We start from the raw sequence: 11,861 nt of genomic DNA on the forward strand, positions 1-11,861 counted from the left end.
AACCACAACTGTGGTAACATAAAAAGGCGTATATAGAAAAGGACGCGTAGTTGTGAAAACTGTCAGGCTAGACTAGAACAAGTGCGCATGTGCAGTTTTATCCAATCGAAACTTGTATAGGCATGGGTGTGTAGGTTTATTACTGTCGTGTTATAATCATTACTCATTTATATTAGACCAAATTTATATTATGTTGTTTGGACGAGAATTCGATTTAACGTTCCACAATAAACTGTTATTATTCAAGCAAATCTTGAAGCCAATGTGCATATCAGGTATGCAGTTATGAAGTTGCATAAAAAGGTTTTATATTAACATGATCCAAACTTACTAAATCAAAGTTCTTCGTGGTATTGTTGAGGCCCGATGATACATGATAAATGAGGACATCCACAAAGATGGATACCAACGATTTAAACCAATATAGTTAGGTGTGAAATATATATATATAAATGCTTTAAAATTATTCGGATTCCACTAAATGCGCATGAAATGCTAATTAACTTTAAGCTTGCTCTCTTGGATCTATACTTTAAGAACAATATGAAGGAATTACTACTAGATAGTTGTAATTAAAGATAGTTGTAAAATTATATTGTAATGTTGTAATAAATATAGCTGTAATTGCAAATTTATAATTATCACATACCAAATATAATAATATTGTGACGGATATTTCAATTTACAAAAGTTCTTAAAGATTACTTGAAAATCCTTATATTTAAGAAATTTGTTTTTAATTGGAGTAATAGATAATTTATGTAATGTAGGTAAGTATTTACGAGAGATAAGATTTAATCCGTGATAAATTATTGTAAATTATACACGTGCACAGGATACATACACCATGCATATGTAAGTACGCATTTATTGTTATAAAAAACAATCTAAGTATTAATTGACGCAAATACATTTTTCAGGAATGAGAAATTATATTTGGTTTTCTCGTTATTGCTGATTAATAAGGCAACAGGCTCGCAATACCCCGGAACTGAGCAGAGACCCGTATTGTCGGACGAAGAAGCAGCTCTTTTTACTAAAGAAACATATTTACTAGGATGGAGCCCCGAGGAAATAATAATTCCTGATGAACCAGATTATATTGTTAAACCCGGCGATTCTATTCAAAAAGTAGTCAACGAAGCTGTTCAAGCTTCAAGTGAGGAACGTGTTTATATCAGAATTGATCCGGGTATTTACAGGTATAATATGAAGCTGACGGACATATAATAAGACATAAATATTGGTAGAAATAAAATTAGTGTATGTAGAATGTTTTTTTAAATTTTAAGACTAATTAAGTTTTAATGAAAATTGATTCGAAACATGACTAATAGTGTAGGCTAAAAACCAATTTTGTTTAATATTTCTATTTTCTTAATGGATTCACTATATATAGCGAAGGACACATTCATGATCTTTTGCCTTTTGAAGGTCTTTGATTTTATGTTATCTGTAATGATGGCGTTAATATTTATCACATATGCTTCTTAAACTGTTATTACATTTTTATTACTACCCCTATTTGTTCTAACATAACTTCTTAGTACGCACTGTCTTCTTAGTACGCATTTTTGAAATCAATGCATGCTAGTTATAACTATTTTTGGCGCTGTAATTTTTTCACTATTTATTTTATGCTTTATATTATTTGATTATTTATTGTTATATTATTTTATGTTTTATAATATATGGTCTTCTATACATCTTTCCTTTCGGAATCTGCTTTGCAATCCTAGTGGCGACTTATCTACTAATAATTTTAAGAGATTTTTTCCTATGTCTTCGTTATTGTGCACAAGAAAATAACACCACTTTGACTATTACAGTATTTTTAGTGGGATTCTAATCTGTATTATAAGTGCTTGTAATCTGGTGATTTGCTGCAACCTCATCGGGCGTTAAATATTTTGTAAACTTTGCGTCAACCATTTCATTTTCAAATATCATATTCAACAGATATTTCTTCTTTGATTATAGCGTTTGATAGTTCCCGAAAGAACCAAGTAATGGAAAACCGGTCCCTGAAAAAGTTTCTAATAAGGTCAAGTTCGATGTGAAGAACGCAATAAAACGCCTGGTGGGTTCACAAGTGGTTCAGAGAGAACGTTTTGTTGTCCTACTTCATCAATATTTCGAAACTAAGCACAATTAATTTATTTCGTAACTTGTAGATCGCCACAAATTTCCCATTGGCGCTGATTTTATTTGAGCTTAAGAATTGTACACATTGTGTCGCAGTATCGTCGTATGTTTGGCTCGTACTGCGTGAGCAATCAAAGTGAGTATTTTTTTATATCCAATGTGAAGTAGGACCTTCAAATTATACTTAGAACCATCTATGAATAAAAGTCATTTATGCTGAACATATGGTATATTTTTACCTCTTGTATCTTGTATCTTGTATCTTGTATCATTCGTTTTACTCTTGATCTGCTTTTTATGATACCATAATTTCGATTACTATTATTTCATAGTTTTCAGTTGACTATTCCTTTAGATTCTTTCTTCTTCGGGCCACCATGGTGTTTATTTTTGACTAGTTCTTTGATTAAAACCACAGGCCAATTTCGCTGCATTCAATAATAGATTTTTGAAATAATTCCAAAGCTATTCTGTTACTTATCCTTGGCATTGACATATTTCTTTGCCAAATATAATTTTATTTTAACAGGTCAATTGAAAAGTCCCCGGCCTACCATAGTAAAACACTATTTTTGGCAAAATCATTTTTTTTCAACATAATTACCTTCATGGGTGATATACTGATTATAGCGACCCTCCAAATTTTCGATACAATTTTTGTAGTACGATCTATCCTTTGCTTCAAAATAGGCCACAGTTTTGGCGATCACCTCTTAGGAAATAGTCGCTGGGGGCCAGATCTGAAGAATAGGGTTTATGAGGAAGCAATTCGAAGCCCAATTCATGGATTTTTGCCATCGTTTTCACCGAATTATGACACGGTGCACTGACTTGGTGAAACAGCACTTTCTTTTTCTTCAAATGCGGCCTTTTTTCAGCGATCTCGTCCTTCAAACGGTCCAATAACGCTATGTAATAGTCTCTGTTGATGGTCCTTCCTTTTTCAAGGTAGTCAATGAAAATTATTCCATGCGTATCCAAAATACAGACGCCATAACTTTGCCAACCGACTGTTGCGTTTTCCCATGCTTTGGAGATGAACTCGTCTTGTGCAGTCCACTCGGATGACTGTCGATTGGCCTTCGGAGTGAAATGATGGCGCCATGTTTCATCCATTGTTAGATATCGACGCAATAACGGGTTTATTACGCTTGATCATCTTCAAACACTGCTCCGAATCATCAACTCTTTGTTGTTTTTGGTCAAAGATGAGCTCGCGCGACACCTACTTTACACATAGCTATCTCATACCCAAATAGTCGTGAATGATATGATGTACACGTTCGGTTGATATCTATAGAGTGTCTGCTGTTTCATTCAATTTCAATTTATGGTCATTCAAAATTATTTTGTGGATGTTTTTAACGTTTTCGTCAGCAACAACCTCTTTTGGGCGTCCACTGCGTTCACCGTCTTCGGTGCTCATTTCACCACGTCTAAACTTAGCATACTAACCCTTAATGGTTGATTTTTCTGGGACGGTCTTCGGAAACTTGGCATCAAGCCAAGTTTTTGCTTCAACTGTATTTTTTCCCTTCAAAAAGCAATATTTTATCAACACGCGAAATTCCTTTTGATCCATTCTTTTCACAATAACAAAAATTGCTTCACACAAAATGCTATAATTCACAAACTAATAATCTGATAGCTGTCAAATTTATAAACGCATATTTTGAAGGTTTGAAGGTTATTTGTGTCAGGCCGGCGACTTTTCAATTGACCTGTTATATCTTATGGTGTCCAGCTGTGTATCTTTCTTGACTATTTTTAGTAGATTAATTTTAGAAGTCTTCTTTTATTGTCGTCAGCACTAAGAAGTCATCACTTCTTTTTTCTGCTGCATATCTCATTATTATGTTCATTGCTTATCTCCTGTATTCTCTTCCTACCGCTATATAATCTAGGATTGACTGTTTGGTTCAGCTCTTTTATGCTCTTGTATTTTGATGAATTTTCCTTCACAATAACATCCACTTTGTGGTAAATGATGTTATTCTGCTGGAACTTCAAATTGGATCAAAATAAATGGATTATCATCAATCTGTTAAACTCAACATTGACGGGTAAAATTATAAATTAATGATGCCGCAGAAACAAAATCTGTACCAAACAGTATCTTCTTATGAATTCATTGCAATTTAGTGAGCCTTATGTGGCTAGACATATACTTATATACTTTTTAAAATGACCAGGTTATATTCAGGTTATATTTGAATCAGTCAATATTTGATTATTAATGCATACTCGCATTAATGAAATAATAATGTTCTATACTTCTGGATCAATCGTGTAATTTCTTGAATAACAAGTAACTGAATAAAAAACTCCCGATTAAATAGACACCATGTGTTAAAACAACATCGCCATCACATCGATCCAACCTTTTTGAACAATCGCGTCAAAAAATTTTGTTCGTTTATCTTCATCAATGTGAAAATATATCTTGCAGTTGTATATTATATTCTTTAAGCTATTTTATGGGAATTATTAACTGTTTACTTGCTGAACTTAACTATTAAATTTGTCCCATTTATGCCTGGATCTTCATTGCCACTAACATTATATAAAATGCGATGCATTCAAGATTCATACAAGCTAAATATAAGTTAGAATGTCATTATCAATATTCATAGTGTCATATATAAATGTTTTCTATCAAATAATTAAAGATGGTTTTGATAATTTAATAGTTTCTTTATTAGCAAAATACGCTGATTAGTTTCTGATAGTATTCATATAATAATAATAGTTTACAAAATTCTCGCTATTTGAGAGAAAAAGTTTGAAGCTGAAGATATGAAAACTGCGAATCAACATATAATTAAAGTATATACGCTAAATTGTATTATCAATCAAACAACAAACATACATAATCAGTAATAACAAATTCTGTAGATATCTATATATTGCATACGAATCTACTATAATTATAGGGACACTTTGAACAGGTTATTTGACACCTCCATCCCAAATCGATCAGATGTAGCGAGGTGGTCGTTGTCTCGCCTGGACAGTTTATATGTTATTTCTAGATACTTCAACCATTAGATTTAACAGTCTGACATCCGCACTTTTTTCAGGCAACTAAGGTTTCAACCAACTAAGGCTTGAATTTCTATTTCTGTTCCTTCTGCACTTTTCTTGTTACTCTCTTGACGATTTTCTATTATCCGCTACGGTCTTTCCTGTTTACACTCTAATCTTTTTATATCTTCCATCCCTCCTTATTCCATAAAGTTTCCAAGCTTTCCTCATTTTGGATTGCGCTCCAAATACCACCATAATCCGTTTATTTAGATTTCCCTTCAATATTTAATATCGACTCATATAATATAGCGTATTTATCTCATCATGGCTGGTTTGGTTTCTCAATTTCTTCTCCTCAGTCTGTTCAGCAAACCTAATTTTGGTAAATATTATTTATTATTTTTGTTTATATTGTATTAATCGCTCTTTAATTTATCTATAATTCGTTATTGGATTTCCCATATTTATTATAGTTTATTTCACTAGTTTATATTATTTTATTCACAGTAGATATTCATCCCTATTCTAATCATTTTCATTACTAGGCTTTTTATATGGATTTATTATTATTTTGTACGATAGTTGTTTCAAATGTACTTAAATAGAATTTTTCAAAACTTTTATCTTTTTATTCTCGTATTGTGATTACAAATTTTTTATTTTTTATTCTAGAGAAACTGTTTACGTTAGCGGTAAAGCGCTTTTAACCATCTATGGTGGTGGGAATTCAGCAAGTGATGTGGTCGTTGTTCAGAATATTAGCGCCAACATTTTAGCACCTGACTACGTAAATCTAGTCAACCCGAACGGTAGTCGATATAGGGAAGGAGACCCAGCCTGGGAAATTTATCATAAATGTTCAAAGAAATCCGGCAGTTTGGGTAGTTGCTGTGCCGTATTTTGGATTGCAAGCGATGGATTTCAGCTCAACAAACTAACAGTTCAGAATACAGCCGTCGATGCTCAAGGTGTAGCATTAAAAGTTGATGCTAATAAGGTAAACACTATTGATGCTACGTTAAATTACGAAATACAACGACCCATATCTAAAATAGTCTGCTAATTTAATTTTTATAATCAGTGTGAGTTTAATTAGTTTAATAATGTGTACGCCTTGATTCATACCAAAAAGATTAAACATATTTTTAAATCGTCCTATTCCTGAAACAGCAGAAAAAAGGTCCCATGGAGATTTACTATAGCAGACGATCATCAGTTGTCACTGATGATGTTTTTTCATATATTTTGAACTTATTTATATAGTTCTGTGTCTGTTATCACTTATTCTATTTTTCTGCCTTTTCAAACCAAGTATCCCCTTTATTTGGCGAACGGGCCAAATAGATCGTGTAATAAAATAGCAGAATAATGTATAAAAACCGTCATACAAACATTAACAAACGGTTATTTTGAAAGATTAATTGCTTGTACTATTCATTTAATAAAATGTACGGCATTAAAATCTGAACAAATGTAAATAAATAATGTCCACAAAATCATTGTCCACAATATTAAAGACAAAAATATAAGCACAAATAAGTTAAATCAAAATGAATCAAAAATATTTTATTTGTATTTTAGATTCATTTGATGGGAAACAACTTTTTGAGTGCTCAGGATACACTTTATATGGGTTCCAGTGCAGATCCTCAGTTAATCTATGTTCATAAATGTTATATTGAAGGCGATACCGATTTCATATGTGGTCAAGGTGCAACTGTTTTTGATATGTGTGAAATTAAAGTTGTAAGCATTCGTAGAAAAGATACTGGCGTTATATTTGCCCCCAATACGCCTGCCAAGAGATCCTTTGGGTTCCTTGTGGTGAACAGTACACTAACAGGAGATGAAACATTTCTTGAATCAAATAAAGTAAGTCTTAGTTATAGTCCCATGTTTTATTTTACATTAGAATTACAACTACTCTTATATCATATGGTCATTATTGTGTTATAATTGTTATTGTGTATAAGTGTTAGCTTGGATATTTTGTAATTTATGATTAAAAAAATATGTAATAATATCAATTGCATATTTAATAGTGATTAATATTTTCAAATTATGGTATATAATACAAATAAATGTTTAAAATCTATCAAATCTTATGACAGCAACGTCAGAGGTCAGATGAAAACACTAATTTGTCGCATTATTTTGTATATCAGTATACATTTTTTTCGAGTAGACTTTTATTGGTATAAGAATTTACAAGTTAAGCAAACTTGATAAAAAGATATGAGGTTTAATCTTTCTTATACTTATCGCTTGAATTAGCAATAATTTCCTAAATGTATAATAATTTTTATTATGCATTAAAACATATTCCAAAATAGTCAAATAATTCTTTGTTGGAAATTGTGTTTGTATACACTAGTTCTCCCAATTCTCCATTGTGCCCAAAAATAGTTATACAAATTCACAAAAAGTATCTCCTTTACAGCTAGTCTTATATTTAATTCAATTTACTTTTAATTTAGTTTATTAGTAAAATGCAAGATTCTGAATAATTTTTATTTCCCTTATTTCTAGGTACATCTTGCAAGAGCTTGGGATACAGGAATCAAATCAGTTGAGGACTATAGTCCTGGTGTATCACCAAATGGACAATTGGTGATCAGAGATACCAGAATAGATAACATGATTGACACTAATGCTCCATATACTTTAGCTGCTTCCAGTAGTAGACCATTTTTATCAAATATTAATTTCAACAGAGATCTAAATGACAATTTTTATAACCGAATGTGGGAGTATAATAATTATGGTGATGATGCCTAATTTTAAAATAAACTTAATTAACATTTAACCGATATATTAATATAACTAAAAATAGAGATTTTTAGAATAAGATTCAAACCGTTTATTTAGTTTATAAAATTAATTTTCGCCCGACAAATGAAGTCCTATCCTTTAGTTTCCTCGATATGCTCAAAACGAGGTTTTAGAAACGGAGTTTTGAATTTAAAGAATATCCAAATGACCGCTAGAACTAAATTATTTAATTGTATTTAATTAAATAATATTAACATTCTTGTATGTTATTATCGCATAACTTTACTATATTGAACTATGACTAAATGTATTCAATTCTATGAATAATAACTATGATTTGGGTTCGTGTTTTTGTCGAAGGTCTTTTTTAACCGTAGAGATTCTCACGTCTCAATAAAAGTCTTCATTGCTTCATTATACATACTGAGGTGTATGTGTTGAGCTAGGTAATATCTTATTCTAAAATATTAGAACGTTCTTTATATAGCTCCAGTTTAGATATATCATTAATATAGAGCTGAAGCCAATCAAATGATTCACGATCAATATTTTGATGTCAATCACAAAGAACGACTTGGAGAACCAGAAATTCTAAGAAAATACATTTCAAGGCTTATTAAATGAATGCGCAGCTCAAAAGAGTAAAAGGCTCAAAATCATCTTATTACATGAACCGCCTCAATGTTGCAGGAGTTGTGAAGGATACACTGTTACAACAGTAAAGTTCTGCCCCACCTAAGTTAGTCGCCAGATACAGCTCCTTCGGATTGCCACTTGTGTCGATTGATGCAACATGGCTGAGATGCGGTTTCGTAATGTTGACGTATGAAAATAAATATCTGGTAAATATTCATAAATTTGCACTGGTGGTAGTAGCACTTTGTTAAATTTCAGCAAATTTCAACCACCGTTTTGTTGATACATTTGTTGCATATACCTTTGCTGCCACTAGGCTAATAGCGCTACTTATACTCAATTAAATTATTAATGATATGAATGATTATTTTCAATAAATATTTTGACTATTTCTGCTCGTTATTGTGGCGCATGTTTATTCATAATAAAATTTGGACGTCTACACAACACAATGGTTAAAACGAAACTGAGCTAAATACCACATGGCGCGCAATCAAAATGGTACGGGACTTTTGCCCCACCTGGTAGTTTATACAAAATTTAAAACAGAAGAATTAAAATATTCAAAGTGGTATAATCTTTTAATATATGCCAAATGTTGTTTCTTTGAATTGATAATAACCAGCTTTATAATAATTAGTATCTAATATAATATGTAGACAATTCCCAAACATTATCTATTACTTTCCAGACAGGGAGATGTTGATTCGTAGGACGATTTATATACGTTTCAATAAAAATTATTAATTAAATATAATATTAAATATAAATTAAATATTTCTGATTGTTATATGATTCAATAAAACAGCGTAAATACATTTGATCGCATCGATACATTTCTATAGATAAGCAAGCTATATCATCATGAATAATTAATTAATCTGATAAAGAAGATATTTTATCTACAATTGCAACATCGTTTAATAAGAAATTTATGATAAGACTAAGTTAAAAAATATTTTGTTAGTGTAATAAAACAGTTCGAATATTTTGCAAAGTTTTAAAATGAATCTAACTATACAAGAATTACTTGACAAACTCCAGACACGAATAGAAACATTGGAAAATAAAATTCTAGAGATGCAAGATATACATGAAGATCTTCTTAATCAAATAGATGAACTGACGCAAAAGAAAAGAAATCATAATCTAATTATACATGGCATACCAGAGTCGCCTGATGAAAGCTTGGATATTAAACTTCAAGATTTATTTACACGCAGATTGGGTGTGCAATGTGACATTGTTAAGTGCTTTAGACTTGATCGAAAGGGACCGTGCGAACGGAGTGCTCAAACAAGACCTGTATTCGTGAAATTTAAAAATGACCGAGACCAAAAATGTGTGTATTATGTAAAAAATAAATTGAAAGGTTCGAATATTAAAATAATGGAAGATTTAACTGTTCGTCGATTGGAACTACTGAAGATGGCAAAGAAAGCATTCGGCTGGAACAATGTTTGGACTAGAAATGGTGATATATATGTATATTTTCATGATACGTTTGTTATAAAGAGCGAGAAAGATATAGAGAGACTTAAGAAAACAAAGCCAATTGACGAATAAAGTTAAGGTTATGTTCATATAATTTAGGACATAATATTGCCAATTTGTACTATGTGAGTGTGATAAACTGAATAATAGTTCTATATATTATTTTTAATACATTTATCGTTTTTTTTTAATTCAATAATCTCCCTACTTTTCTTGCAGTATTCGAATTTCAAGCCAAACTACAAAACATATTTTTTGAATAGCTTATTTTTAGGCTTAATTATTAATAGCACTCTAAAAGCTACATGAAGTTAACAGACGCTCATATAGTTATGTTATATTTTATTCTAAATAGAGGATATAAGCTATGTCATGTGAATTTCGAATTTGTTGCAAAGTGGGTTTTGATCAAATCATATCTAAAATCGTTTTTAATCTTAATTTTTAATATGTTTCGTGACTAAAACCTTTCGTACGCAAAACTCGATATTGCATTTTAACATAAAAGTGTTTTTATATTTTTTTATCAACTTTTAACCGAGACTGGCAATTCTTTAGGTTAATATAATTTGTCTTAGTTGCGTTGCTATTGTCTATGTTAATCGTAACAATCTTATTAGTTTATATGAACTGTGAAGGCGTATAATGAATTTTCGTTAGATAATTTATGATGGTTTGTTATCGCATTTTTCCTATTTTAAACGTAAAATTTTCTGTGTGAATAACGTGGAAAAAAAATAAATAAATATATATATATATATATATATATATATATATATATTCTATTCAATGTTTTTTAGTACATACGTCATCAAGATGTTTAATGTATTGCCTACCGTAATTTGTAAATTCGTTTCAGAATCAGACAGTATTTTCCTTCTCATTTTATTTTAGTTTAAAAGAGATAAAATGCTGATAAGTTCAAACGTGAAACTTGTCAAAGTCGTCCGGTGGCAAACGTAGGTAGAGTTATTAACTCTAACCTACAAACTATTATACTATGATGTTAAAGTAAACTGTATATGTTTGATAACATTTTTGTTTCATTATTTTATTTAATCTAGAATTTTGTTGTATGTCAAGCCCAAACTGAACTAAAACTCATAGTTTATGGGGCAATATTGCGACGTTTTGACGTCACAAATTTAGATGACATATGTAGAAAATAACTCTAAATAGACATATCTTAGGTTTAGCATTTTTTTAATGATTTTACTCTTAAAAGCTCACAATTAACTTCCCATATATGTGAATATTTTCTAAAATATATAAAGAGAATAATCTATAAAGATATATTTTCCATTATTTTCAAAAATGTATGATAAACATGAAAATTTTTTATAAATTAAACAATAGTAGGTATGTTGATAATGACATGCAAAATATATCTACAATCATTACATTATTTTGACAGGATATGCGAGTCACAGATGGATTCCCCCTTAAACGAAAAAACAATATCCCTCAAAGCAATCCAAATGTTGACGCCATTATCAATTACATATCGACGTGTAGTTTATGGTTTAGTTTATAGCAAGACAAGTGATAGGTAAAAGGGGAAATGTCAGGTGAATAGAGTTATCCTTTAATATGTCTTAGAGTTATCTTGTCTAGAGCTATCTACATCTTAAAGTTATTTTAAGTAAAATATTTCTAAATATTAGTTGCTTGCTTGATTTCTGATAATTTTTTCACTTCAAAATGCATTTATATAGAAAAAATCCATAAAATATATGTTAATCCAAACATTTTTAAACATTTACCATCTTTCAAAGTATTATGGTGAT

At 30.6% G+C, this 11,861-nt stretch overlaps 1 protein-coding gene across 1 annotated transcript; it reads left to right on the top strand.

The window, feature by feature from the left end:
- Window positions 1-759: 759 nt before the first annotated feature.
- LOC143192537 (pectinesterase-like) lies at window positions 760-8,028 on the top strand. The gene is made up of 5 exons (XM_076397932.1): window positions 760-855; window positions 921-1,202; window positions 5,845-6,169; window positions 6,754-7,044; window positions 7,702-8,028. The coding sequence occupies exons 1-5, from the start codon at window positions 848-850 to the stop codon at window positions 7,948-7,950; spliced, it is 1,155 nt and encodes a 384-aa protein (XP_076254047.1). The 5' UTR covers window positions 760-847; the 3' UTR covers window positions 7,951-8,028.
- The last annotated feature ends 3,833 nt before the right edge of the window (window positions 8,029-11,861 follow it).

The sequence above is a fragment of the Rhynchophorus ferrugineus genome, unplaced genomic scaffold (assembly GCF_030347505.1).
Source record: "Rhynchophorus ferrugineus isolate W39M unplaced genomic scaffold, kcgeb_rfMv2 rfM3, whole genome shotgun sequence".
Taxonomy (NCBI): domain Eukaryota; kingdom Metazoa; phylum Arthropoda; class Insecta; order Coleoptera; family Curculionidae; genus Rhynchophorus; species Rhynchophorus ferrugineus.